The sequence below is a fragment of the Colletotrichum orchidophilum genome (assembly GCF_001831195.1).
Source record: "Colletotrichum orchidophilum strain IMI 309357 chromosome Unknown Scaffold_13.1, whole genome shotgun sequence".
In the NCBI taxonomy this organism is placed as follows: Eukaryota; Fungi; Ascomycota; class Sordariomycetes; order Glomerellales; family Glomerellaceae; genus Colletotrichum; species Colletotrichum orchidophilum.
Window position 1 is genome coordinate 462,002 of NW_019172969.1, and position 27,794 is coordinate 489,795.

Sequence of the window (27,794 nt, forward strand, 5' to 3'; positions counted from 1 at the left end):
ACCAGTCCCATCCACAGAAGGACATCGTATACTGCGAAGCTTGCAAGTCTTATTCACATACTGTTGCTCGCCGTCTTGTCTGCTTGAATTCAACGACTGGGGTCCGCAAATAGAGAGGCATCCTCTCGAAGGACCGTTATCCACCCGGCGGCGCCGGCACTACGGCATACGGAGTGAGATACGGCAAGCCTACGACGACCGTTCTTGCCTTTGGAGAGAAAAGGAAGAACCAGTCAGCTTTATTCGGCTCTCCTTCCCCGTCACGTGTGCCGACCAGCCACGTCCATCTTGCCAAAGAATGGTAAGTTGCGTACCGGATGCAAAGTCACGGTGAAAGGTCCGTTGTCATTTACTACAGACGCACCAGCGACTCTGCCGAGAACCTCATGAGGAATGCTACCGATGGCCTGCTGGTGGACATTCCCCTCGCGGTGAGTGAGGGTCTGCGGGCGGTACTGAACCTGCACGGTGAGCCGGTGCGCAAGCATGACGCCGTCAAGAGGTTCCGCAGCGGCGTCTCCGTGGCGGGCAAGACGTTTTGCCAGGACATGAAGGGCGGCCTGACGGAGATTTTCATCCACACATATACTGGCAAGAAGGAACAGGGTGCCCCGGGCGCCGCCAAGGGGTTCGGTATGGACGTGGTTAGCCTGGTGACCAAAAGCACGGCGTCGACGTTTGGTCTCGTGAGTTATCCGGCGCAGGGCATCTACCGGAGCATCTGGACTGCGTCCTATGCGGATACGAGAAGTAGCATTGAGGATCAGAAGCATGGTCTCCATGAGCCCGAGCTGGAAGATGGATCACGCGGCTATTGATGAGGACTTTGAGATTATGCGGGGGACGAGAGGCCAGTGGTGGCTAGGTTTATCTCCGGAAATGTTGGTCGCGTTGTGGTAGGCTTCTTAGACATGGGCCCGCCAGTATGGCTCAAGATCGGACCAGGAACCAGACCCTGATCTTGGCCACTATCACTCTAGAGTTGGTCTCCATTAGATTATTATTCTAGAAGCATTCGATGATTAGCTTGCGTCTTGTGAGATTTTGTCGTGGCTCACACAGTTCGCCCGGTATCGTGATCCCAACACAGCCATTACTACAATGGTTTATGCAGCATTGTATCAGTGATCGACAAAAAGATTGGAATAAGGCATGAAAGATTACACTCACTAGTCAGCCTCGTACAAAATCGAAATGACGATGGGACTGTAAGATTGTGGTCATAGGATGCAGCGCGGCACAGGAGTGGCGAAATAGGAAGGCTTCTGGAAGGATTCAATGGCGGGGCACTCGCTGGTGGCTTAGCTCGTAGGGAATATTCAGGATAAGATCTGCAATTGTATGCAAGAACAGATCAGCTACTCCTACATTTGCACAGCAAACGAGACGACACAGGTGCACAGTAAGACGACAGGGATGACAAAGAATGGATTCAGTCAACCACTTAAGCCTTGTGGAGTCTGCGGATTTGCTGCGGAAACATATGACGAAGGTTATGGGTTCAATATGGAGACGGTCTCTCCGGGTGCTGGATACCGCAACACGCGTAAGATTCGAGAGTCGGGCAAAGATTGTAACCGCCCGCGATTCGCTACCGGAAATTCTTGTTGGTTTGTCGGGTTGAGTGGAGAGGATCGGCCGGTTTCTGGCTGATCCGGAATATGATGTCAAGTTACACAGAGATATTGATGATTGATGGGCGAACACGCTGCTGGGATTGAACCATCGCTCGAGTTCGCCGGGCGACAAATGTTGGCGGGGCAGTGTCGGGTCACGCGTGCCGGTGAGACGCTAGGGCCACTTACGGGAAGGCAGAGACGTGAGGTCGGCGTGGATTGGCCGATCCGGAGGCTGATGGTTGAAATGGCGTTCTGCTCATGAGCTGGGCGGCAGCGGTAGATTGAGTGGAGAAGACACCATGCAGGAGCGGTCGGAGGCGCATTCACAAGAGCGGAGTCAATGAAGTCATTCCTTACTCTCCAAATTCCTCTGACTTTGAGAGGCTCTGCGATGAAGGATCCGTTTGTAGTTAATTACCGGCCGCAGGAGCTGTTAGGTATCGGACACAAGAAGCCATTTGCTGCGCCAGGCACTTGTTAATTGAAAGCAGCCGGTGAATAATCGCGGTGCTCGACTTGAGGGCAGCGTAGGATTCTCCAAAATCTCGGCGCTGGGGATCCATGATATCATGCCACTCTGCCATGCCCTCCCTTGACGGAAGTCGGCACGCGCGACGGCGTTGATTGGTCAATGAGTATGTTGGGGTGACAGGGCCGAATATCATGACACAGAGATGAATGGTGTGTGAAACGTTCTCTGTTCGCGTGTGACTTTTGGTCGACAGTTGCAGTACTTCAATTGCCCCTGGGCCCTAGCAGACAGACAGCCGGAACTTGTCGAGATCAGACGGCGCGTTTGGATGGGATGGTGTGAAGTGTCCTGAGAGGTTGCAGAAGAGCAAAGGTGCCACTCCCGTCCTGATCCATCCCTGAGCAGTTAGCAGTCATGGCCTTGCGCGGCTTGGCTTTGGTACAGCCAAGGCTGATTGAAAGACGGATTGGATGGAATGGGGCCGCCACCGCTCTGCCTGCCACCAAGGACAGACTGTTGAAATCGGATCGTGGAGTTATGGTTGTCTAGGCAGCGAAGAATGAAGGGAGCGGAGCGGCGGAGCAGCGACATTGCCCTCGTGGGAAAGTTGAGAAGCAGTCGGGCGACGACGCTTGATTGACGCGCGAAGTCGAGGTTGCAAGTCGCGCTGGCTATCCGGGCACAAGAGAAGAAATGTCCTACCTAGTTGGGGTGGAGGAGATTGAAGGTAAGACGGCAGAACGGCAGCTTCGCGATTGGGTGCGATATGGAAAGTCAAGCCGCCGCATCGGTGCCGATTCTGCTAGCAGTGCGCCTTTTTTGAGGCCGGCCATGACCACGAGATCATCGTTTTCGACATGTTGGCTGGCGTACCTTACCTAGGCAATTGAGGATGCGGAATGTGTGCCGAGCAGGACAATCAGCGATGTGTCTAGGCAGGCACGCAGGCCGCAGAAAGAATTGAGGAAACTTTTCATCGGGTTTGGTGACCGGTGGAATGTGTCACCGTGGGGTGCGTGGACGGAAGGAAGCTCAAAATACGCATGGGCCACATCATGTTGGAGTTTCGCGGGCAGTGCTCTCTCCAGTCTCCACCGTCGGGCACTTCAATTCTGCCCCGCATGGCTCCAGCGTTCCCCCTCTGGTGCCCATACCCCCCTGTCCAACAGCCCACGGACGCAGACGGGGCAATCAACTGGAACATGGGGCAGCATGGGGGGGGGCAACCTAAGGTAGTTAGGTAGCTGTCCACCCGTGCCACCAAGGTCGCTCCTGCACTTTGAGGTCGACTCTCAGTCTATGAGTGACTACCTATCGTCGAAGGAGGTGCGTTGCTGCACGAGACCCCTGCTCCACCCTTCGGCTCCTGTAGCTCCCTTTTCGCGGTTTGCGACTACCTACCTCTCCGGCCTATCATCGTGCCTGCCGATAGCTCAGTGCCCAAGAAGATGCCCCCCAGAAACAAAGCTCCTGGGCAAAAACACAGCCCACCCTGTCCACGGGCGATTCGACGCTTGTTCTAAGACCCGTGTCTATGATCCCTCTTAGTGTAAGGTAGTCTTCATTCTCCTCTCGACACATCTCCATCCCGCACCACAGATATCGTCTACTTAAGAACCTCGTCCCCCCGTCCATCACGGAGTCCAGCCAGTACACATGGTTAATCACTCAGAAGCCACCCACGAAGTTTCTGACCATTTAGATACCCGCAATCGGCAAGATTCTTCTTCCAACACCTCTGCACGACACCTACTCCAAACCAATTCTTCCAGATCGCACTCGCTCACGATGAGCGCCCCGCAACACGAGAGTACCTCCACGGGCAAGGCCCGTGCTCCCGACTACGAGGAGCGCAGCGAGACCACGGCCAACGGAGGTGGTCTTAGTCTTGGCCAGGGCGGTTTCAAGCCTCACAACGAGATGACTGTTCAGCCTCCCACCAAGGAGGATCTCCAGCGCAGCTACGCCAGAGTTGTCGCCGAAGATGCCAACCCCAAGGGCTGGTACGGAACCATGAGTATGTCCTACCACTATTTCTACCTCGGAGCTATCACAATATACTAACACGGCATCACCAGTCAACACCTTTGGTGCCTGCATTGGTACTCTGGGTGCCATCCCCTGCTGCATCGTTTGCCCGAACCCTTACAAGAACGTGAACCAGGGAAATGTCGGTCTTGTCACCAAGTTTGGCAAATTCTACAAGGCCGTCGACCCTGGTCTTGTCAAGGTCAACCCTCTCAGCGAGAAGCTCATACAGGTCGACGTCAAGATTCAAATGGCAGAGGTTCCCCAGCAGACTTGCATGACCAAGGACAACGTTACTCTCCATCTCACCTCTGTTATTTACTACCACATTGTCGCACCCCACAGAGCCGCCTTCGGCATCTCCAACGTGCGCCAGGCCCTCATGGAGCGAACTCAGACCACCCTTCGCCATGTCGTCGGCGCCCGCATTCTCCAGGATGTCATTGAGCGCAGGGAGGAGATTGCCCAGTCCATTGGCGAGATCATCGAGGATGTCGCTGCCGGATGGGGTGTCCAAGTTGAGAGCATGCTCATCAAGGACATCATTTTCAGCCAAGAGTTGCAGGAGTCGCTGTCCATGGCTGCCCAGAGCAAGCGCATTGGTGAGAGCAAGATCATTGCCGCCAAGGCAGAGGTGCGTATCCGACATGCTATATAATTGATTTTTCCCACTAACACAACCTAGGTCGAATCCGCCAAGCTCATGCGCCAGGCTGCCGACATTCTGTCGTCTGCCCCTGCCATGCAGATCCGCTACCTAGAAGCCATGCAGGCGATGGCCAAGTCCTCCAACAGCAAGGTCATCTTCCTGCCTGGCCCTGGTCAGACCATGCCCAACATCCAACAGTCGCTCAGCGGCAACAACCAGACGGGCGAGTCGAGCGGTGCCAACCATGGCACTGGCGACTTCAACGACTTTGGAGGTCAGGATTCCGGCTTCCAGCAAGCCATTAATTCTCGTGTCATCGAAAACATTTGAGGTCGCACCAAGTGCTGACTTGAGGTCTCGTGGGGAAATAGCTTGGTCACACTAAAGCCGACCCTTTTGCGGCTGTCACCACCACGCGTTGATTCTTTTGCTGCGACGTAATACCCCCTTGCACTTCGCGATGCTTCGACACGATTGATTCTTAAATACCCCTTTGCGACTACTCATACAACCAAACATTAAAAGCAGAAAAACATATATCTGTCTCACAAGGAAGAGAGACATGGATTGAGGATGGACAGAGGCCTGCTCGGGAGATGATATCTCAGATCGACATGATCAAGTTGGGCGGGCTATGCGGTATACCCATTTCAATCGCTTGAATTTCACTGGAAGGACGTAATAAGAATGGTAAATGATGAATTTGAATTAAAACTTGCTCCTCCATCTACTTGCCTCTTCCGCGTGTCTGCTTACTCGTGGACATCCTACATCAACAAATCATCACCGCCATCCTAGATCTGTGCGAGCGTGGTCGCAATGAGCGTTTGCCTTGTCCCACGCTCGTAGCTTCAGGCTCGCAGGCTGTCAATCGCGGCAGTCCTTAGAAGTCCGTAGTAGAAAACGAAAAGACTAGGTCGCCTACACATATGACCCGGCGATGTACCTTTTGGTCAGTCAGCATCACCCAATTTAAGCGTCTGTCTACATCTATCCTATGAAGAAAAAAAGTAGTCCAAATTCACCACCCCTCAGCCTCAGCACGAATGTGTGGTTTTCGATCTGAGGGGATATAACCATCAAGGATCAAGTCAGGATCGGTTGGGGGGACGATACCTGACCCGTCCAGAATGGTCAATCGTTTTTTCATCATCGGGTTGGAGTTGAACTCGGAGCCTTTGGGACTTGGGACGAAAGGAATTGGACCTCGAATCTCAAGCCGTTCGGCCATTTTGGTTGTGAAGGAAAGGGGATTAGACTAGATTGAAGGAGGGCTAGGGGATGGCAGGAACGTCTGGCGTGAAAATAGAGTGAAGTTAGGTATTCATAGGTAAAGGGGGGTGAAAGACAGCGAGGGACGTCGAGGGACGGCGATGGCTGAGGAGGGCGGGCAAGGCGAAGTCAGCTGATCCGCTCTGCCGAATCTACAGCCGCCTGCCATAGAGGGGGCCAGGATAAAAGGGGTATCCTCTAGGTATAAAGATGCTCGCTGTTGTCGAAAAAGAACCCCACAACCTCACGACCAGATTCTTGCGCAAAGAAAGAGCTTGGTGAATGCTCAGGCAGTCTTGGACCCAGGTGTCGAGACCACCTGTATAAACACCTGCGCACTCGTTGCGATGTGCTCCCAAGGGTAGTCGTGAGATGTGCGACATGTGACACATACAGACATCCTAGAGAGCATTGAGGTTATGGAAATGTCTCTCTACCATTGCATTAGTGTCAATCGACAGATACTTAGCCTAGGTATCACATCAGTACTATAAAAATCAGACCCCAAAGACATGGCTAAACTGGCAGTATCGTATCCAAATATACTCACTTACGCCTCCTTCCAGGGCAGCGAAATCTCAACGGGCAACATGTCCTTCTCCACCATCTGAACCACATCCTTGGCCTGCAGCCCCTTCAAAGCACTCATCACCTCCTCATACCCCGCCTCACTCAGCCCCTCCTTGCGGTCGCAGTAGATATCAACACCTTCCTTGGTAAACACCGTCGGCGCAAACCACGTCACAGCCCACCTCTCGACCTCGCCGCCTTCAGTCTGCCTCTCGCCCCATCCGAGCACCTCCCAATGGCTCCCGACGAAGAACAGCCACCCTTTGCCCCTCCAGTCCCACACCGAGGTATCACCGGCCGCGCACGCCGTGTCGACGCCTTTGACAGATTTGACAGCCGTCGAGGGCGTCGTCTTGTTGGATTCGTACTCGACGAGATCGTCTACGCGGGCGATGCCGTCGGGTTTCGGGGCCATGGGGGCGTAGGATATGCGCACGTTGCGGGCGTCGCGCCACATGGCGAGGGTGGAGTGGGTGACGCACCATGTGCGAAGGAGCCATTCGAGGGGCGGGGCGTTGAAGGTTGATGATGTTGGAGAGGAGGTTATGTATTTTGATGGGGAGCGGAGGGTTACGGTTGTCGGAGGGGATGCCATGATGGGCTCTGGGTTGTGTTGAGGTGGATCTCGTGGGGGAGGGTAATGTATAAAGGGGGGGGGGGGGGGGGTCAAAGAGGTATGTTGGAGCTTGTGCGAAGCTCTGTGGGAGGCCGATGTTGGTAGTATAGCTATGAAGAGGTTCTCGGCACAGACGACAGTTCTTGAAGCTTGGGGATTTGCATGCGACTGCGACTTGAGGTGGTGATTGATGTGCTCGGGGTCTTTGTAGGAGAAGTCGTCGTCGAGAAAGATTGGAATGAAGTTGAAAGACAAGCGCAAACCATGGCCCCAAGCTCCGGGATTCGCGCCAGGGGTGCCGCGTTTCAAATGATGTCAGCGGGCCCAATGGCTGAGACTCGAGCATTTTCTCTCTTCTTCCTAGTCCAATTCGGTGTGCCCTTTCGCCATGGGGGTTTTGATTCGCAAATGAAAATATCTTGTTCTCATTTGTCCACCCCTACAGCCGCAGATACCCGAGTTTCTCGTCCGGTCATTCTTTTATCGACGACATCCCATTTGAGACACTAGGATCCGTGGACACCCAAGTTCTTTAGCTCTGCCACCAGTTCCACGAGGCTCTAATTAAGCGGGCCAGTGCCGTACAAGGGTCTTAATTCGACCCTTTTTTCTCCTTCTCTTCTTTCTCTGGAAAAACACCGGTCCCCCCCGCGCCCAAAGCTCCTTTCAGTTTCTTTTTTTGGCCTGACTGCTTTTTCCCCTCTCCCCACATCATCCGCAGCTGTTTCTTCCCTGCCGGACCTGTCCCAACGAATACACCAGTCTCTTTTCCAACGTCATCGCATCCTCGCGCCGAACCCTTTTGCAGGTCGCTATTCCCCCCTCCAGCCTATCTCTTTTTCTCTTTCCTCTCTCTCTCCATCTTCCCCTCTTCACCGCCTGTCAATGGACGAAGACGATCCCTCCACGGCAATCGACCCCGAAATGGCAGCCTTCATGGGCTTCGCCTCCTTCGGAACCCAGCCCGCCGCCAAGAAGCGCAAATACAACCACCGCACCGACGCCGTCTCCTCCGCCGGCGCCCACCCGGCTCGTAACTCCGTCCCCGCCGCGAACGGCGCGAATCAGACCGCCCTCGCCGCCCGCGCTCCACGCGCCCCCCCACCGTCGACCGAGACTGTTGCCGTTGCGCCCGCTACCAACGTCAACGAGATAGCCCTTGATGACGATGACGAAGACGGTGGCGATGAGAACGTCACCGCCGCCGGAGAAGACGAGGACATGGAAAATGGCGGCGCGAATCTTTACTCGGACTCGACCATCGCCCCCGCGCTCGCCCATGCGCAAAGTCTGATAGATGAATTGGCCAACCGCGGCGGTCGCGACGGCACGGCAACAGAAGATGGAATCTCAGTCCCGCAAGCGCAGGGAACAACCTCCTCTTTTCCAACTTCATCAACAACCCTGCCCCAGCGGCCCGACGCGTCGTGGGGCAAGGAGGTGGGCTCCGCTCCGACGACAATGCCGACGAGGGAACGCCCGGCGCAGCATCGCGGTCATCAGGGGTACCAACAGCAACAGAGGAACGATGGCAAGCCTTGGTGGGAGGGGTATTATGACCCGGCATCGAACGAAAACCCGTGGGAGCGGCTTGAGAAGAAAGCTGGTGTCCAGTCGAGGGGGGCTTGGGTATCGAGGGGATCTCAAGCTCAGACGGCTTGATGTCTGATATCGTAAGACTGTCGATAATGAATGGGGTGTCTACATGATATGAGTGTCGTATGGTCAACGTATGTCGACTCACGTTTCTCGTTCACATCCTTATGGCTTTCAGAACTGCGTTCTTGGCATACCGACGTCTTTCTGACCAACAACCTCACCTACTACGTCACGTGATGACACTGGCCAGGGTCGCAGCACACCAAGGCCAGATGTCGCGATTTGTACATCACATGATATGTCACTGGAAACTACGGGGTCTTCAGGCTTGGCCAAGGCCTTGGGGGACCCTTACGGAGGCATAACGGAGGCTCAGGGGTCATGACGGTGCTGTTACGGTGGACACATCGTGGACCAGCAACCCGATCAAGGACCGCCACGACCGAACAAGAAGGGGTTCTGATATGAATATGGATCTAGACGAGAACACCCTGTCGTCACTACAGAGCCACCAAGGGGGTTTAGAGGAAAACGACCCGAATCATCTCAAGGAGACCGTCATCTCATCCCCGTCGTTTTCATCCCGAAAGAGCAATATCCCACCGCCCCGAAAAGGACAAGCGCCTCCAACAGATGCCACAATTTTGTACCTCCTCACCTGGTCTCCTTGTCCCAGTTTCCCCCTCCCGTCTCCGCCGAGCCGTTCTACCGGCCTGGAGACCCTTCCCTCCAACGACTACTGCAGCCAGCGGGCACTTATCCTGGCCCCAAGCATCCTCAGAAGGAGGGGGTGAGGTGTGCTTTTAACAACATAGCCGCCACAAATCAGTTACCATTCGTCCAATCATATCTCATAATCGTCTCGTGCAACAAAAACATCATCAAGCAAAGGTCAAAAGAAGGTCGGCCAGAACCCCACAGGTCTGCGTCTGCCAAGCAAATCGCCAATCCGGGGGAGACTTGGAGCGTGGGTGTGGAAGTTTACCAGGCGCATGGGAATACTTCCCCATTCAACCCACTCGCTGGACCCTGCCTGCTACAGCTCGCAGGTCGCCGCCCTGCCCGTCGCAAAAGCAGCGGGAGATGGGCGGCTAGGTGGCCCCCCCATGCTCGCCCCGCGCCGTTCCGCTGCGCGTCAAGCCATCCCGGCTGTCAGGTTCGCCGTGGGCCCCTGTCTCCTCTTCCCCTCCCTTGCTTGCCAGCCCAATATGTACCCAAGAAAAAAAATAGTAAGTAAACAAGCGGAGATGGAGGGAGGCGTGCGCTCATCCAAAACTCAAATGCAAAGAAAATCTCCGGGAATCTGGTATCTCGCCCTCTGCAGTTCCGTCGACAGGGATGTATGTATGTCGTGCGTTTTGTTGTGGTGGTAGTGGTGACGGCACGCTGGAACTTTTTTCTTTGGTCGCAGTTGAAAATGGCACGTTAAAAAAAAACGAGGCTGAAAAAAGGAAATGCTCGCTGCTTGCTTCAACGTCGTCGATGTCGCGCGGCTGAGAAACGCTCGCAACTCAAATCGCAGCGTAATACTAGAGAGCAAAGGATTCTCTAGTACTCGGGCGACGGATAGCGAGCGCGGGCCTTGTTGAATTCCTTGGTGTGCTTGCGAGAAGTCTTGCTCTTGAGCGATCTGCAAAAAAAAGGTCCGCGTGTTAGCCGCGTTGTCTCAGATCTCGCAGATTGACCCCCCCGAAGAGTTGCTTTCTCCGATGCAAGCCAATTCCCCTCCGATTGCAACTGCCATCGAATCGGCCCAGGAATTCGGTACAGATATTTCCCCACTGGTTCGCGGGGAAATTCCTGGCAGCGCAGTACGGTCTCTCATTTTTTACTCTTTTCCTTGTGTCGGAGAAGAAGTTGATTGCGCGGTTCCTCTCGGAGTCCCGGAAGAGGCGATAAAGAAAGGGTGCAACTTACGAGACTTTCTTCTGTGTCCAGTCGAGGTCCGCGCGCACGTCCTGAGCGTCGCGGTAGCCCTCATTGAAGCGCTCACGCGTCTTTGCGAGACGAGCTTGCGCCTTCTTTTGCAGCTCCAACAGCTCACGGTGCTTTGCGTTGAGCTTTCCGGACCTATTTTTTGCATCCCACTCGTTAGCCTCTTGTTCCGTTTCGCTGCCGCTTTGGGAGTGTGCCACGCAGCGTGCTAGAGGAAACAACTCACGTTTGCGCCTGGACTGCAATGTTACGGTCAAGGGGGATGGGGTCAAAGGTTTGGGCGAAGCGGTCCTGCATGTAGTCGTTGAAGTCGACGCCGCTGGCCGAGTGCTGGGTGCTCTCGTAGTCGCCGCTGTTGCTCCCGGCGTAGCTGGAGTTGGCCACCGAGTAGCCGCCAGAGTAGCCGCTGTTGCTGTATGATGGACCGGTACCAGAGCTGACAGACTCATCAGTCTCTGGGGGCGAGACAGAGTAGGTGCTGCTGTAGCTTGGATAGTGTTGGCCCTTGTGGGAGGGGACGGGCACGGGGAGGGTGTAGTGGGAGTTGTAGTGGGAAGACATGATGGGCGAGGTGGAGGCTGGAGCAAGTAGTCGACGATGGAGGCGTGACGTGTACTTGTGTGCAATGTGGGAACTTGTTTGAAGCAAACAAGGGATGACTAAGTCCAAGTGTCGACTAGGGATGGCGGCACTCTGTGAGACAGAGCAAGGCGTGCAAGGAAGTTGCTTGTTTGGCAAATAGAAAACTTGGAGAAGCTCTATGGAAGCTTCAAGATAGTCCAGAACTGATGATGAGAAAGGAAGAAGAAGTGAACAAAATCAACCCGCTCAAGCTGTGCCCTTTTATACTTTTCCCGAGACCCTCCTCGGACTCCATTTCTTCGTCTCTTTGGAGGGGGATAAGACATCAAGCCTCGATTCGTCCGATGACAAGCCGTGGCTTCATCATTGACCGGGTCTCCTTCCGCGGAAGGGGGAACAGACGGAATGGTCCAAGGGCATGATGTGATGGGACGATGAGAAACGGCCAAAAAAGGGTCGCAGACAACAACGACCACCATGGACCATGATGAGCGGCAGTCGGTCGACCTGCCTGGGCCTGGTCTAGCCTGTGCGTTAGTGACAGGGAAGTGGCATACACTAAACCCTGTCTTCACTCGCGAAACTTTCCCGTGTGGATGTATGGGCCGTGGAGAAAGAAGGAGACAAAAAAAGAGAGATATCCAACGACGACGAGGCGTTTGGATGTTGAGGGTGTGGGCATTGGAGGGGTGGCAGCCGACGGTGGTGGGAGGGTGATGGACGGAGCCATTGGCCAACCAAGGAGAAGCAGGGAAGCAGATTGCTACGTCTGCATGCCGCGTTTCCTATTTCTCAAGAGGAAAGTAAAAAAATATGGAAAAAGACGGCAGATGTCAAAGGCAAAAAGAAACAGAGAGAAGGGGAGCCAGGTGTCTGCATATGCCGAGGGAGGCGACCATCATGGGTCGGATTGGTGGAGATAGTCCACGATGAGAGGAGGATGGGGGTGGGTGATCCGCAAGGGGCAACGGATCTGTCTGGAATATCCAGACAAAAGATGCCAAATACTTAGCCAGGGTCAAGAGCAGGAGAAATGGAAGAAGAGAACAGTCCGGTACACCAAAAGGGACACGGACTTGGCCGGCGCAGGTTGGCGAAGAGCAGGAGGGCAAAAAGACAGGACACTGAGAAGAATGTGGGTTCGTTCAGGCGAAGGAAACGACGCATGTCGTGTAAAACGGCGAACCTCCAGACATTGCCGAACCATGGCAAGGGAGGTACAACCTTGAAAGTATTACCGCACTACCTAACTCATTTTTACCGACTAAAGGCAAGGATGGAATGGCTGCAACCTGCAAGCCAGGGGCATGGGGCTCTGTGGGCAGGGACGGCCACGGCCACGGCGTGAAGGGTTCCTTGGGTGTCCCCCTCCCCTTCCTTTCCGTCCACGCCCGTGCGGTGTCAAGAAGGATAGAAGGTGCTTTAGCTCCAAAGGGGCCGAGGCGTGGGAAGGTGTGGGTGTAAGAGGCGTGTGTGGGTGTAGTCCGGAAGGCAAACGGGACGTTGGTCGAGGGCAGACACCCCTCCCCCGGGATCCAACGACGACGTTCCCTCTGGCGGGGACACACGCCATGGCCGTAGATGGGAGGTCAAAGGCATATGACGGAGGGCCATGCGGGTCGTGTGTATTATATCGGCCCAGTAAGATGCAAGCCGAACCGGCCTTTCGACCGTCCGGAGAGGGGCTATGGTACGGTTCTGATTCGTGACGGATGCGGTGTCGAGAAGGAGGAGGAGGGCGGTAAAATGGGTACACGCCAGAGACAGACGAGGCAACTCGGGGTTGAGGATGGACAGACGTCAGGACGATTAGGGAAAGCCGGGGCTATGGGGAAACGAGACAGGGCCCGCCGTTGATCGAAACTCTGATCCAACGAGCGAGCCGGGCTAACGAGGATGGGATGGGTTGGGATGAAAGGGGATAGGGCAGAATGGGACAGGATGGGACAGGATAGGTGAAATAGACAGCAAAAGGTTTGGATAGGGCAGGGCAGGGCGGGACAAGACCAGGCCATAAAGATTGTAAAAAAAAAGAATGGAATGGGAATGAATGTAACGGGGCAAAGCCCGGCTGGGGGAGGGGACACTTCTCCTCTGCCGTTTGCTGTTCGTTCGCAATTGCGAACGAACCTGGCGTTGCTCGATGTATCTTCCAACCCAAGCCCCGAGGTATATATGGCCTTGATGTCGACGTCTTCAACCACACACGGCCAGGAACGACGGCAACGATACAACGCAAGAACAATGCGATACATGTCCCGAGCATGCAAGCCAAGCGAGTGCGCGCGAGGACTTGGATTAAAAGCAGCGTGGGATTGTCCACTCCCACGCAGCTCGTGTCGTCGTCTCGTTGGACTGTGGGAGCCACCATCTCTTGATAGAACCGGGGACGGGGTGGAATGCGGGATAAAGAAGTACCCCATCCTCCGTGTTGATCATCTTGTCTGTATGTATCTAGGTAGCCTCTTGGAACGGTGTTGCTTCCGTTGACAATGTGCGGATTTGACTGGGAGTAAAGGGTATTCTGTGATTTAACCCTGGCGTCAGGTCAGGCAGAAGTGCAGTAGATTCGGGCATTTTTTGTGGTGATGCGTTGTCAAGATGGAAGCCCAGGATATTATTATTTTTTTGGTTTATTCCATTTAATTGTCATTATCTTTTTTTAATTCCTCCCCTGTAAGTACCTTTTTTGCCTTTTCTGGATCCTACCTCTTTAATCTGGCTGTTTTACCATTGGCCAGGACTTCTCACTGCCCCCATTGGGTCTCTGGAGTCTCTCGCTCCCTCTCCTAAGTATCCCCTCCCAATCTCTGCCACACCGTCTACTTCTCCCCCTTCTGATTGACTCGAATTATCGATATTTTCTAGACTTTCGATTGGTGCAAAAGACGGACGACTTCCAGAATCTACCTGAACTGGACACGTCCAGGGCTCCGGCAGGGCTCCTCGGGGTCCCCCTGTAATCCCACCCTCTGACCCTGGCTCGTCCAAGATGCACTCAGATGCAGAGTCTAGAGAACTTGACGGGGGGGGAGAGAGAGCCACAGTCGGCTTAAAATGTTGAAAAGCGGCGCCGACTCGTTTGGAAATTCGCCCCCGCCGAACTTCAATCACCGATGCGAGGATTCCCTCTCCCCAGTGATCTCTTTCTCTACCTGTCTCCCTCTCTCCTTATGGGTGGGGGAGTGAGTGCATCTCCAAGAGAAGAGCGTCCCCATCAGACGCAGGAGCAGCATGTACGGCATGTATGTATGCGCAAGGGCGGAGCCTCCTCTCGAGGCGCATCGCATGTGATCTCGAGAAACGAAATTGCGTTTTTTGAGATAATAACCGTCTTCCAGAAAGGTAGTATGTTGTACTTGCTTGCTTGTCTTGTTTTGCTTGCGCGTTGGAAGTGCAAGAAAGCGGGCAACCTGGGCAGATCTTACATCCGTTCCAAGAGCGGCGGTGTAAGTGGCCTTGCCCCCTCCCCCTCCAAGTTTCCGTCGTCATCGTCAGCCGGTGACGGTTGACAAGTTGGTTCCAATTTGCACCCAAAGCTTGGGTGAGCGAGAAGAGTTGTAGGTAGGAATGAGTGAGAGGCAGCCCAAAGTCGACCTGACACGCAAAGGTACCCAAAGAACCCAAACAGCCCAATCGAAAGAGACCTTCATCATCATCACCCAAGTACCCAACGAGTCTGCCTAATGTCAAGAGCTGCAGAGAGTGCAATCAAAAGACGGCGTCCTTTTCCGATCTGATCTAGCGGCGCATTGGCCTCGCGTCACCCCATTCTCTGAGCATGCGTATGTACACGCTGCTGTAGGCATCTCTTGCCGTGCTACGATACGCCGTAAACTTAGATGGGGAGTTGGGGTCCTTTGAACATGGTGATGGGGTTGTGTCTTTTAATTTTTTGGGCGGTTTTTTGTACTGGCAGACAGCAGACTGGGTCATGTACCAGGGGTGGAACCTCAGATGCAACGATGATGATGAGCATGGCAAGGCAGCCAACGAGGCATTCCTATTGCCTGCTACATGATACACAAGATACCTGTTTTCACCCATTGGTATCCAAGTATTAAGTAGTAACCCCCGACTTGAAGTCACTTTCACCCGCCTTCGTGTGAGTGGGATCGTCAGGCTGAAGACATGTATGCCATATGGCGCGCCACAGGGCGCGCCGCAGGGGGTGATGTGGGCGTGACAGACAACGGCCATTGCTCAGTGCTCACTGAATGACCAGTCCGTGAGTCCGCTCAACGCAACCCATGAATTCTGGGTGCCTTGACCATGGCATGATCAACTGTTTCCTATCTTAAACCACGGTTCGCCGGGCTGCCTGTTGTCCCTCTTGACCGGCAAGAACCCGAGATGCCCCACGCAAGGTGTCCCCCGGATGACGAACGGCGTTCTGGAATACCCCGAGCAGTGGTTTGTGAATGGAGGGGGAACGAACGGACTGCATAAGAAGGCCTTGCCGGGGCCATCCCAGGAGCCATCTGACGTTTGAACTTACTGCATGGCAGAAGAAGCAGAAAAAGAAAGAAAATCGTAGCGTAGGGAGGATGGATGAATGGCGCGCAACAGCAAAAGGTCAGACAATTTCTCGTCCAAAAATCAAGAGAGGTCAGGGCTTGCCGGGTCTCGAGCCGGAGCCGGAGAGGAGGTCCAGGTTGGGTGCGGATGTCGATGGAAAAGGAGGGGGAGGTGCAATAGCTTGCTCTCTCTGCACGCACCCAACGGCACTCATCTTCAAACAGACACAGGCCTACACACTTTGCTCGCCAAAAGAGAGAGAGGGAACCGGCGCGTCCTCGACGACGACGACCATTCTCGAACTCGACTAGCCGGCTAGTGTTGCAGTAGGGACTTTGGATGACAGTCAAGGCGCCAATAGTAGTTTCGGGCGGTAGTCACAGAGTAAAGGTAAGGTATCCCAGGCTAGTGTAACCCAGTCCCCCAGCCAGGGTCAAGAATGTGAGGTATCGCCCAAAGGCCTAGATCTCATCTGGGGATGACATGGGGCTTTGGGGTTTGTATGGGAGAACTGTAAGAGAGCCAATGCTTCGGTTGTGAGGCTCGACCCCCATTCGGTGTACGCCACCAAAAAGTCGTGAGTGAATCGGAAGAGGAACCGCAGGCACTGACCACCGAGTGAATTTCCGTCATCCATCACCGATTCCGGGCTTCCGCTCGGGGTAGGGGAGCTTTATTGATTGGGAATGGATTGAGTGAGACGAGATTGAGGTGAGACTAGGAATCTCAGTGAGAGGAAGAGAGAGCGGTGACGACCGCTGACGGGTGAAACAAAAAAACGGTCTGTGCAATGGAAAACGTGCCCGCCAAACCTTCTTTTTAATTTTCTTACACCACCACGCTTCTAGACTCCTCGTTCTTTCCTTGTTCCTTTTTGAGACTATCAGACTCCCGAGTTGCGAAGAAATGGGGTGACATTGTGACATGAGAGTTGAATACGAAACTCCGCACCAACACCGCAATCGCCGGTGCCCTGCTCCTGGACTGTCGTCAGAGTGTTGGTCTGGATATGTCATGTTCCAGGGGGGGCAGCCACATGGTGAAGGGTATCTCGAGAGACACACGAGGGAGTGGGACAGCCACACGCACATCCGCCTCTCACCTATCCGAGACCGTCACTGCTTGTCCTTCCCATGCTGCACCGTAACATGCCATGGCATGAACCGGGACGTGAGAAGCGGAGATGCAGATGCAGTCAAACAGGGCTGCTTGATGATGGGGCACCACGTTAATGGATAACGAACCTGGGTCCAGGACTAGGAGGACTTTGAAGGAAACGGCAGGCTGAGCCACTCATCAACCCCCGTTTCCTCGAGCGCCCTTATTTTCTGAGTTTTTTTTGAGCCCGTCGACGTTGCATTGTCGTTGTGTCCTCCAATCCCCATGTCACTACTCACTCGCCTCCCATCGACGCCATCGACGAGCCATCGCCCATCCTGCAGATACACTCGCATGCCCCTCTGCATCTCCCAACTCTCACGCCTTGCTCGTACTTACCTGCCCGTCAGCTATGGGCCGATTCTCTAATCCCCTCGTTCACTCTCGGCCAAGCCAACATTCCTTCTCCGCCGTAGAAACAAATTTAGGTCTCAGATACACGACGTGAGTGTATAAATGCAGAATACGCCACGCAAACCCCATCTTCTATGTACATGTAGCTGGAGGATGAGGACGAAGGGAAGCACAGCGCAGCGGCACTACAGTACCTCATGTTCCGTATCCTGCACGGATCGACCGTTGTGTAAGGTGAATCTGAAATCAGCCGACGCTCCAGTCCAGGGGTGTGTTGTATCGCATGCTTCCTTCAACACGCCCTCCACTTCCCACACATCCGCTGTGCACCTACGCAGACACACATACACACTCTCACACACACGCGGTTGAGCTCGCTCTTGTGTTGTGCCGCCCGTCAATCCCGCCTCGTATCATTCTCTTCTCGTAGAAGTTCATAGGCTACGCTGCCGCATGCTGTGCTCATCCTGCCTCGGAAAATAAACCAATGCTAAACCAAAGATGCCCGGTGAAGATGACAAGCAGGGCAGAGAAGGGGCAAGTCAAGCATCCGTGAACGAAGATGCGACAGCTGCACGACATCGCTGCCTACGCAGCTGCCCGCGTCAAATAGGCCAGACCGTCAGCCCAGTTTCTCCAGCCCCAGCTCCAACATGAACATTCGGAGATGGATTGCTGGTGTGACGAAGCGCGATGTGACGATTACTACAGAGTTCACATCTCATGCTCACCTTTCAAAGATAGGGCTAATCTCACACGCACTACTCACTTCCTCCGCTTCACCACTAAGTCAAGATTCAAAGGTCAAACTCACAAGTCACACCAAGAGGTGGATCCTCTGTGAACTTTTCACGACGCTAAGGCAGTGACGATACTTGACCGCTCAGATGGTCCCGAATGTTACAAGTTTTCTTCGGGGCCTTGTCCTTGCAATCGGTATCATCGCGCAAGAAAATGCATGTCAGATGGGTGAAGTGAGGGGTCGACAGAGACGAGGGGGAGGGGCCCAAAAGTGTAAGAAGGGGGAAAGTTGTGATATTTTTCGTTTGCATGTAATAGCAGCCACCATTATATATACCTTTGGCTTAGACGTCAGCCCTCCACACGTTCTCTGATTTCGTACCCAGGATTCCGTTGCTGTATTCCGTTGCTGTATTCGCGTCAAAAAGGAGCAGAAAAATAAGGTGCACAGACTTGAACATGAAAATACCCGTCGTCGTGATGATGGTATTTTCCCTCGTCCCGGCCGTCCTCACGCGCCATGTTATACCATGCCCCCGCCCATCCGCTGCCTCTTATCCCAGTGGATGCGATATGAACGCCGATTCATCATGCAAAGTAGAACGCCATGCCAGCCGTTTATACGAGGCAGTGGACGCGCCTTTTTCCCAACCACCTACTCCCTCCTTCTTGATAATCCTGATTGCCGTTGGTGCACTAGCCTCGTCGGTAAGCCAGTGAAAGTTCTCTCCGCCCGTCTAATTCCCCACGGATCCCGCCTTCTAGCCAAAGATTTTGAGAAATCCCCAAATACCAGCCCCGCTGAGGACCGGAATGGTCAGGTTGTCGTCCCAGCCGAAAATGTCCACCACTTCACTGGCGGCCGCCACAAATCCAGACCACAGACCCATGACTCCGAGCGCTAGCGGTCCGGCGATGGTAGCCTGAGCGTCCGAAAGCCCCACGGCGCTTGCGATGGTGCGGGGTAGATGCAGTGCTCCGGTGAACATGAAGGGATAATTCTCGTCGCCGGGGAAAGGCCCTGTCCTCGGTGCGAGCCATCCCCAGAAGAAGTATGATGAGGCGATGCCGACGAGGAAGGCGGCTGTAGAGCCTGCGAGTGACTTGCCGCGACGGATGCGCGGGGTGTAAGCGCCGTACATGCGTCCAAAGGTGCTGGCAGCGGTATCGCACCAGCTGAGCAGAAGGATGGCCATCACGCCGACGTCCTTGGGCATGAAGCGCATTGAGATCCATGCGCCGAGCAGGTAGAAGATGACACCGTTCCATCCGTCATATTCGCTCTCGCGCATCAGCGCGCCGAGAACCGAGACGTAAAATCGATTAAAGGAGGCGTAGTTGTGACGGAGGTAGTCGGCGGTCGTGATGGGCATCAGCGCAGCAAAGAGCCACGGTGCGACTGAGCTTGTCTGGATGCCCGAAACGTAGAGCCACAGCGTGAAGAAACCGATGGAGACATGCAAGATCTTCCTGGGCACCTCGTGCTTGTGTACAAAGGTCCGCCACTTCCTGTGAATCGGTATCAAACCCAGCGGGCTCGGGCTTCGACTGAAATCCCGCCAGCTCCATCCAGTGGGAGCGGCAGAGGGAGGGGCCAGGTGGCCGTTGGTGGTCGCGACTTTGGGGTTGCCGTTCGCTTCACCGTCGACGGTGACCTCCTTCGTGATCGGTTCGCTCGGGATGATGGGCGATTTGCCTCTCTTGCTCTGCGACTTGACCGTGGTCATGGGCGTGATTCGGCGGGACTCGATGGGCGACCGACTTCTCGTGCGCGACCTACGCATTGTCGAAGGTTCGTAGTCATCCTCCTCTGCCCGCTCTTCCAGCGGCTGGGGAGTCGTCCGCCGCTTCTTGGCCGCGGATCTCGTCACCGGGCCAAAATAGTTATCTTGTGACGCTGCATCAATCTCTGAGGGTGTCGGGCTGGGGGAGATAACCCGCGGGGTAGAGGGTATGGCGCGGACAGACGACATGTTGTAGGGAAAGGGCGGGAGAGATGGACAGGCAACTGCTCCGGTGAAGAGGCGTCGGAAGGGGAAGAAGAGTCTTCGAAACGGCCACAGTGAGGAGTGGAGGTGTCTGTCTCTTCTAGATAGACGGGAGTCGTGGGGCGGGAGGGGAGGTGAGGCGGAGTCGGAGTCGGCGCGGGCGTGGGTGTCGAAGATGGCAAAGGGTTCGCAGCGATTATGATGGCTATGCGGCCGGGCCTGGGGTTCGAGGTTGGAAGCTGCTTGCGCTATTGGATCCAGGGTGATGTTTGAGGATGCAGCAGAGAGCAACTCCGCCGCATGTTGAGCCGGGTTGGTACGGGGGTGAGGAGGAGGACCACGGAGACATGCGGTCGGTCAGCAGACAGCGTGACATGTGTTTAAGGACGAGGTGTTTGGACCGGATCGTCGGTGTCTTGTTGTGCTGCGAGTCTGCCGATTCCTTGGAGAGGATTTTTCGCGGACCCAGGTACCGAGTACTTGCAGCAACAAATCCAGACGGTGCTCGGGAACCGGCCGCACTGTTGCTTTGACAAGCCATGTCTTATCTTTTGGCAGAACTTCTCTAATTACCTTACTGAAAGTACCTTCGTCTCGGAATTCCTCACATACGTAGAAGAGCGTCTCCCTTTATTTATTCATCTGCGCTCTAACTTTGAAGTCAGATAATTAATCAATAGGATTTTCAGAGATTTTCAGAGGGTTTCTGAGATAATCGCATCCTCCAAATTAGAATCATCCAAAGACAACGCCGGCCGGGATGAACCACATTCTTCACAACCCGCAGCACAGTGTGCTGAGGCCCGAATGACGCACGCCCCGAATCCCGCTCCAAAATGTCCGGTGCACGCGACTACACTAGCCAGGAAGGGACGGCCTGTCGGGCGCACCGCTGCATTCAAGGCCATTTGACAGGGGCTTTTCAAGGGCACGATTCAAAATTTTCCCTCCTTTCCCTTCTCAGTGGGCTGCGCTACCTCTGCAAGCATGTGAAGCCTTCTCCGGCTGTCCCGCCGGTTCCATGTCCTTCTCAGGCGTGGATCCTCCTGTCTGCGCGCCGGGCGGGTTCGACCGGCGCACTTCATCTCGTCTCTCCGCTGCCGGCCTGCCTATGTATGCAGCCTGTACTCGGTACGTGCACAGGAGATATGCAAGTGTGCTTGCCTTGGTTTCCTGACCGCTGAATTGTGGTGCGCTTGTGAAATGGGCTGGAAGTTTTGGGCGGGATATCAAGGCGAGTGGCTGAGGACAGTTGGGGGTCGTCGGGATGATATCACATTGGCTTCGTCCGTGGGCGGTCGGACAAGACATGGCGCCAAGGAGGCCTCGAATCCTGTCACTACCTTACCTGCCCCACGTGAGCACTTCCTACCTTACGATCTACCTCCCGATAGCCGATAAGATAAGGTGCCATCCCGATAGCGATAACGAAAAAAGTTTCTGGGAATCCAGCCCCTCCAGCTCGGACGGCATCGAAGTCGTACCTTACGCGGCGCAAATCTTCGCTTCGCCCGACGTCCTCTCGATATTTGTTCTAGGCCAATTAAATCATGGCGCCCGAAGAGAAGAAGAAGAAGGACCCCAGGGCCTGGAGAGGTCTTACGCCTCCTCTGGCTGAGTACGACCCTCTGCGCTCTGCTTCCACTCTTCCACCCCGCTGACATTCGCGCAGATGGATACTCGACTTCGTGTCCAGCCAGGGCTTTCAGCGCATGACGCCCGTCCAAGCAGCATGTTTGCCGCAGTTCCTGGGTAATAAGGACGTTGTAGTAGAGGTAACAGTGATCAGAATTGTCCTGACAGACACTCAAGGCTGATAATACCCTCAGGCTGTTACCGGCAGTGGTAAAACGCTTGCCTTCCTCCTCCCGATAGTCCAGAAGCTCATGCGCCTCTCCGAACCGACGAAGCGCGGCCATGTCTTCTCCATCATCGTCTCCCCGACCCGCGAGCTCGCCATCCAGATCCACACTATCCTCCAGTCCCTCGTCGGCTTTCACCCCCCGTCCGCTGAGATTCTACCCTACCTCAAAGAAGATGATAAGCGCCCCGACACGACGGTGCCCGTCATCGTTCCTCAGTTGCTCGTCGGCGGAGTGACCACGACACAACAAGATCTCAGCTACTTTGTCAGACACGCACCCAACGTCTTGGTCTCGACACCGGGCAGACTCGTCGAGCTCCTCGCATCCCCGCATGTCCACTGCACATCTTCCACTTTCGAGCTCTTGGTTCTCGATGAGGCGGATCGTCTGCTGGATATGGGTTTCAAACAGGACATTCAGAGGATCCTAGGATACCTGCCGAAGCAGAGAAGAACAGGCCTCTTCAGCGCCTCGGTCTCGGAGGCAGTGTCACAGATTATCACCGTCGGTCTGAGAAACCCGGTCAAGATTGCCGTCCGGGTGAAGAGCTTGAAGGATGGGGGAATCATTGAAGACCGGAAAACGCCAATCAGCCTGCAAATGTCGTACCTCGTCACGCCAGCAAGCCAGAAGCTCCCGGCACTGAGCAAGATCCTCGAGAACCTGAACCCGCGGCCACAACGTAGCATCGTCTTTCTGTCGTCCTGCGCTGCCGTCGACTACTTCCAGCACGTCCTACCCACCATCATGCCAGCAGGCTTCACACTCGTGCCCCTGCACGGAAAGCTCCCTCCCAAGGCAAGAGAGAAGAGTTTCAACAAGTTCGTCAACTCAGTATCACCATCTGTGTTGCTGTGCACGGACATTGCAGCAAGAGGTCTCGACATCCCGCAGGTAGACTTTGTCTGCCAGGTCGATCCTCCTTCAGATCCAAAGGTTTTCATTCACAGGAGTGGACGTGCCGGAAGAGCTGGCAGAAAGGGATTGTCGGTCGTGTTTCTGCAGCCTGGTCACGAGGAGGACTACATTCCCTTCCTGGAAGTCCGCAAGACGCCCATCTTCCCCCTGACAAAACCCGAGATCGTCATCACCAAAGAAGAAGCCAACGAGGCGTCAGAAAAGTTCCGTGACGTCCTTCGAAGCGATCGCGCTTACCACGACAAGGCGCAAAGGGCATTCGTGAGTTGGGTGCGCAGCTACAATGCCCACCTGACCACATCCATCTTCCGCGTCAAGGACCTCGACTGGGCAGACCTTGGAAAGGCATGGGGTCTGCTGCGCCTGCCGCGCATGCCCGAGACGAAGAATTGGGAGGGGGACAAGTGGCTCGGGAACGAAGACTTTGACTGGGAGAATTTCACCTACAAGGACAAGACCAGGGAGGCGGCACGACTAGCGGCGGCTGAGGCGGAGCGCAACGGCGAGAAGGCGGCCGCGGCAGACGAGGTGAAGCGCAAGCGGAAGACCAACGAGGCGTGGAGCAAGCAGACTGAGAGGGACGATGTGCGGACGGAGCGCCGCGATAAGAGGAGACGCAAGAGGGAGGCTGAGCGGATGTCGACCATGACCGAGGATGAAAAGATCAAGGCGATGGAGCTGAACGAGATGATTGCGGAGATTAGGAGGAAGAACCAGGCTAAGGAGGCGGCTGACGGAAAGGATGATGAGTTTGAGGGGTTCGATGATTGAGCGTTATTGTTGTTGTAATACTACCGATGTCGTTTAAAGAGTGCCTACTCCTGTTTGGGAGAGTCCGACAACAGACAGGACGGAGGATGTGGAGGCGATACCCCCTCGAACTTTTTTTGGTCCAAGACGATGCAATCTCACGAGACCCTCTCTTTCGTCTGCCCCATTCTGTCCCCATTCTGTCCCCATCCTCGTCGCCAACCATTTCGACTTTGGATCACATGTTGAATATTTCCACAGCAGAGCGAGGCAACCGAAAAACTAGCCAGGAATGACTCATTCTCCCCACTGGCCCTTCTTGACTAGAAACAGCGGAGGCTGACAATCAATACAAAATACAAGCATAAGCACAATAGCTCAGGGGTAGAGCGCTGGGCTCATAACCCAGAGGTCCCTGGATCGAAACCAGGTTGTGCTAATACATATTTTGCTTTACAAGTCAGAAGCCCTTCGATATACTTAAGGTATGAACATGTATAAATCCCATTTTTGCCATAGCCCCCCGTCTTTGCCGGACTTTGTTGAACCACTATATGGATGGTAGGCTTCTTGAACCCTGCGACAGTTAAAAAAGACAATGGCCAGCGAATACGAGCCATTCTCCACGCATCCAGGTCTTATGAATAGGTCTTGCCCTTCTCTTCCCATAAGGTAGGTACCTTAAACATGGTGGCCTCCCAAATGATACGAGGTGGAACTTCCGATCGACCAGCCGTTCCAAGAAGCATGCTCGTCACCAGAGGGCCTATTCATTTCCATTTCGAAAGCTGACATTGTCCGAGATTTCCATATTGAATAAGATGCGAAAGATTGCCCGTAGTGAGGGGAGCCAGTATTCGTGATCGTGTGAGGTCGGTATAGTGGGATTATAGCTGGTTCATCTCATATTAGCATCAGACTTGATCAAGATTTGGACTCGGGCCATCCTAACCCTGGGTCGACCTCTCTCTCCTACGAATGCAAGATCGCCATATGATGAAGCATGTAGGTGGTGACCCTACAATCAGGGCCACGATGGCAATGATGGCCTCAAGGGTCATTTCCATAGCTTATTGTGTATAAGAGTTCTGATCTGAGGATGCGAATGTCCGAATCCTAGGAGAATTTGTGTCGGAATAATGACTGTGTATAGAATACAAGAAAGCTCAAAAGTCAGGGTCGTCTTAGAGAAGACAACGTGAGGCTCCCTTCATGTTGTCCTCTTATATACGAGACCATGGGCCATGATGGTCTTGTCTTTCATTCGATATCTAGGAAGCAGTCCGGATGCCTTGCTTGAGCTAGACTTTCCGACTGCGGTTCTGACGAATTAGATGACCCATTTGCATTCGATCCTCCAGATTCTTGTGTGTTTTCCTGGGGCCCCGACAGATACGCATGCCCGGTGTGTATCCGCCACCACCATCGTCTTTTCAGACTGCGGCTTGAGCAACCGGGAGTGTTCAGGCAGATCTCCTCCTAATGAACAGACGCAAGACTGTGAAACGCGAAATCCTCTATGTGTAACATTGAAGAGATCCTGGAGCACACTACAGACGCATATTCAGATACTGGCTTCACCTAATCACGTCTGGTCTTAGCAGACCCATCTACGTCGGGCTGTGTTGGTGCATATGCGCATATGCACGGCGCGAGCCGGTCGGCGGTCACACACGACATATGCGTTGTCAGACTGCGGCTCTGGCCAATAACATCCTACTGATGCTGTCAGCTTCCTTGCCTTTTCAAATATCGGCTTCAACTAACCAAGACGAGGTGCGCTAAGATGCGGCAATCCTTAGTTATGAGACTTGGCTCTCTTCCTCTTTTCTTTTCTTCCTCTCTTCCACCATTCCACTATTCCACCTTTCCACCATCCACCCCTGTTGTCATGAAATCGATTTCATGACAACAGGGGTCGTTGTCCACGATTCGACCATTCCACGATTCCACGATTCCATTATTCCATTGTTCCACTGTTCCTCTCTTCCTCTCTTCCTCTCTTCCTCTTTTGAAATATGTAAAATCGAGCCCTGACAATAGAAAACACTATCAGTCAAGAAGCGCAGACTTCCCATCAGACCAACCACCGAATCTCAGCTTAATATTAAGATGGCATCGTTTAGGAGGCGGTATTTATACAAAGAGTGATGTTCATCCACGAGAAGAAGTCCTTTAGCGGAATCATACGGAAACTAAGGGAAGAGGGTTTCCCTGTAACGCAAGTGAAGACAGCAGTATCTCCATTCTCAGCTGCTCACACGTCTGAGAAAATCGCAGGTTGAGTGCAGGCTGAAGGTCTGGGGTTTTTGTAGGAGAATCCCGAAGAATACGAGCGAGATCTTGTGGCATTTTGTCGATGAACGGCTTGCCAAGAGGGAGCAACAAGGCAAAGTCAGGGAAGTCATCAAGCCAGCCAAGGTCAGGAAGGAGAGAATTCGACATCAGCGAACTTCTCTGGTGAAATACCAGCATGGTAGGAATGTATACTACGCATCTTTCCTATTTTTACCAAAGACTTCTATCTGTAGGGCCTACAAGCCCCCAGACACCTCCAGAGTTAAACATCTCGATCTGTACGCCAGCGTCACTCCCTATGAAGTCTTCCTGGCCAAAAAGCCTTCCTTAGCTGCAATTCCATACCAACTTCGCAGGGCGTAAGAAGTCCTAGGATCAATGTTTGATGTTCACCTCGTTAAGATTCCTCAGAGTAGTTCGAGCTCGCGGTCTTTCGAGATATCCCGCAGATCTCAACGTGTCGCAGATCTTTGATCTATCCGAATCAAGTATCAGATCAGGCATCGCTCCCCTTGCCGCCTAATTTGGTTTCATAATGCCCGATACGGAAGATGACGAGAATGCTAGTCTGACGTAAGCTCTACTCAAAGTCCCAAACCGACTGATAATACAAGTATATCATGAAATCCTTATATATCGTATGTCGAACAATATGGAAGATAAATCAAAGGATCAATCCCACTTTGAGAGTTGGAGTCGATTTGTTGCCGTGCTCGAAAGTCCCGGCATTACGAGTTCGAAACATGCGATTGGGGAAACAACAGGTCTAACAACAGGTTCAACAACCAATGCATTCCTTGAGAAGCTGTTCCGGAACACACCCAGTATAATGAAGGAGTAGGGTGATTGGACTCCACGGGGTTTCGAAATGAAAAGACCAAAGAAGCTCATGTTTTGGATGCTGTTCGTGGAGCAAAACCCTTACATGTACGGATCAGGCGTTCCTTCCGTATGTTCACGCCACTGTCCTGGGCTCTGGAATATGAAGAACATCTCGCGATTTAGCTTCTGGATGCTGGTGCCGACCCAAGCCTCTCATATACGGGGTTTGGCGAACTTCTGAGTCAATGAGTATGGACTGGCGTACAACATCCTGATAACGACTGCGATTCAAAGCTGACGGAAGTCTTGAAACGCTTCGAAGATGCCGGCCTCTCTTTGAAAGAGCCCATGGACAAAAGGCTTTCCGCTATGATGAGGACCGTGACGCTGGGCAGTCTACCTCTGGTTGACATTCTCCTTCAATCCGGTGCCAAAGCCTGGGCTCAAATGGACATGATCCTAAACAACTGGACTCTCGTCGAACATACCTATCCTGTATTGCGACTGTCATGGACTTGTCATGTAAAACTAACAGTATCATATCGTTACTTAAAGCGGCATTCCTCTCGGGTTTGCACAACATGGTACATCACGTCCTCGAGTGGGATCTAGGAGCATAAGACGATGGTGCCCTTTGTGCCGCTGGTCTCTTCGCATCAGACCACAAAAGTACCGAATGGCTCCAGAGGCTTTGACAAGACCGTCGCCAGTCTGAATCTGCGTCACACTTGGAGGGCACAGCCGTGGGTCTAGATGCTTGGAGCGCTGAAACGGAAGTGCTGAAAATGCTCTGCAGTACATTCGGAACATTGGAAGACGCTGCAGCGAGGAAATTGGAAACAGAGTCTACAGATGGGATAGAAGTTGCTTCCAGAGACAAATGACCAGTCACGGCCATTCCGTTGTATTGGACTGCAGGACATGAGCTTGGATTCTGTCCTGTTGGTGTTTAGTGCAAAGCATTTCCTGGTATTGATGCATTTCTCACCTCTCAGAATGTCTATATGGGTTCCATATAAACATGACCTCGTATGCCGCAG

At 53.8% G+C, this 27,794-nt stretch overlaps 12 protein-coding genes across 12 annotated transcripts; 5 read left to right on the forward strand and 7 right to left on the reverse strand.

Annotated features, from left to right (window-relative positions):
* Window positions 1–317: 317 nt before the first annotated feature.
* Window positions 318–818, forward strand: CORC01_02403 (UDP-glucose,sterol transferase; the record flags this gene model as incomplete). The annotated part of the gene is made up of 1 exon (XM_022614053.1): window positions 318–818. The coding sequence occupies one exon, from the start codon at window positions 318–320 to the stop codon at window positions 816–818; it is 501 nt and encodes a 166-aa protein (XP_022479551.1).
* Window positions 819–1,749: 931 nt separating this feature from the next.
* On the forward strand, window positions 1,750–1,881 carry CORC01_02404 (uncharacterized protein; the record flags this gene model as incomplete). Its single annotated transcript, XM_022614054.1, has 1 exon — window positions 1,750–1,881. One exon carries the CDS (start codon window positions 1,750–1,752, stop codon window positions 1,879–1,881), a length of 132 nt encoding a protein of 43 aa, XP_022479552.1.
* A 1,866-nt stretch (window positions 1,882–3,747) lies between these two features.
* CORC01_02405 (SPFH domain/Band 7 family protein) lies at window positions 3,748–5,098 on the forward strand (the record flags this gene model as incomplete). Its single annotated transcript, XM_022614055.1, has 3 exons — window positions 3,748–4,108; window positions 4,170–4,753; window positions 4,805–5,098. The coding sequence occupies 3 exons, from the start codon at window positions 3,748–3,750 to the stop codon at window positions 5,096–5,098; spliced, it is 1,239 nt and encodes a 412-aa protein (XP_022479553.1).
* A 1,492-nt stretch (window positions 5,099–6,590) lies between these two features.
* CORC01_02406 (uncharacterized protein) lies at window positions 6,591–7,205 on the reverse strand (the record flags this gene model as incomplete). The annotated part of the gene is made up of 1 exon (XM_022614056.1): window positions 6,591–7,205. One exon carries the CDS (start codon window positions 7,203–7,205, stop codon window positions 6,591–6,593), a length of 615 nt encoding a protein of 204 aa, XP_022479554.1.
* Window positions 7,206–8,111: 906 nt separating this feature from the next.
* On the forward strand, window positions 8,112–8,888 carry CORC01_02407 (uncharacterized protein; the record flags this gene model as incomplete). Its single annotated transcript, XM_022614057.1, has 1 exon — window positions 8,112–8,888. The coding sequence occupies one exon, from the start codon at window positions 8,112–8,114 to the stop codon at window positions 8,886–8,888; it is 777 nt and encodes a 258-aa protein (XP_022479555.1).
* Window positions 8,889–10,373: 1,485 nt separating this feature from the next.
* On the reverse strand, window positions 10,374–11,321 carry CORC01_02408 (uncharacterized protein; the record flags this gene model as incomplete). Its single annotated transcript, XM_022614058.1, has 3 exons — window positions 10,374–10,455; window positions 10,743–10,895; window positions 10,987–11,321. 3 exons carry the CDS (start codon window positions 11,319–11,321, stop codon window positions 10,374–10,376), a joined length of 570 nt encoding a protein of 189 aa, XP_022479556.1.
* Window positions 11,322–11,518: 197 nt separating this feature from the next.
* CORC01_02409 (uncharacterized protein) lies at window positions 11,519–11,821 on the reverse strand (the record flags this gene model as incomplete). Its single annotated transcript, XM_022614059.1, has 1 exon — window positions 11,519–11,821. The coding sequence occupies one exon, from the start codon at window positions 11,819–11,821 to the stop codon at window positions 11,519–11,521; it is 303 nt and encodes a 100-aa protein (XP_022479557.1).
* Window positions 11,822–13,027: 1,206 nt separating this feature from the next.
* On the reverse strand, window positions 13,028–13,597 carry CORC01_02410 (uncharacterized protein; the record flags this gene model as incomplete). Its single annotated transcript, XM_022614060.1, has 1 exon — window positions 13,028–13,597. The coding sequence occupies one exon, from the start codon at window positions 13,595–13,597 to the stop codon at window positions 13,028–13,030; it is 570 nt and encodes a 189-aa protein (XP_022479558.1).
* A 916-nt stretch (window positions 13,598–14,513) lies between these two features.
* Window positions 14,514–14,834, reverse strand: CORC01_02411 (uncharacterized protein; the record flags this gene model as incomplete). The annotated part of the gene is made up of 1 exon (XM_022614061.1): window positions 14,514–14,834. The coding sequence occupies one exon, from the start codon at window positions 14,832–14,834 to the stop codon at window positions 14,514–14,516; it is 321 nt and encodes a 106-aa protein (XP_022479559.1).
* A 4,040-nt stretch (window positions 14,835–18,874) lies between these two features.
* CORC01_02412 (cytidylyltransferase) lies at window positions 18,875–20,086 on the reverse strand (the record flags this gene model as incomplete). Its single annotated transcript, XM_022614062.1, has 1 exon — window positions 18,875–20,086. The coding sequence occupies one exon, from the start codon at window positions 20,084–20,086 to the stop codon at window positions 18,875–18,877; it is 1,212 nt and encodes a 403-aa protein (XP_022479560.1).
* A 1,565-nt stretch (window positions 20,087–21,651) lies between these two features.
* Window positions 21,652–23,655, forward strand: CORC01_02413 (DEAD/DEAH box helicase; the record flags this gene model as incomplete). Its single annotated transcript, XM_022614063.1, has 3 exons — window positions 21,652–21,719; window positions 21,774–21,876; window positions 21,931–23,655. 3 exons carry the CDS (start codon window positions 21,652–21,654, stop codon window positions 23,653–23,655), a joined length of 1,896 nt encoding a protein of 631 aa, XP_022479561.1.
* A 660-nt stretch (window positions 23,656–24,315) lies between these two features.
* On the reverse strand, window positions 24,316–24,701 carry CORC01_02414 (uncharacterized protein; the record flags this gene model as incomplete). Its single annotated transcript, XM_022614064.1, has 2 exons — window positions 24,316–24,527; window positions 24,587–24,701. 2 exons carry the CDS (start codon window positions 24,699–24,701, stop codon window positions 24,316–24,318), a joined length of 327 nt encoding a protein of 108 aa, XP_022479562.1.
* Window positions 24,702–27,794: the final 3,093 nt, after the last annotated feature.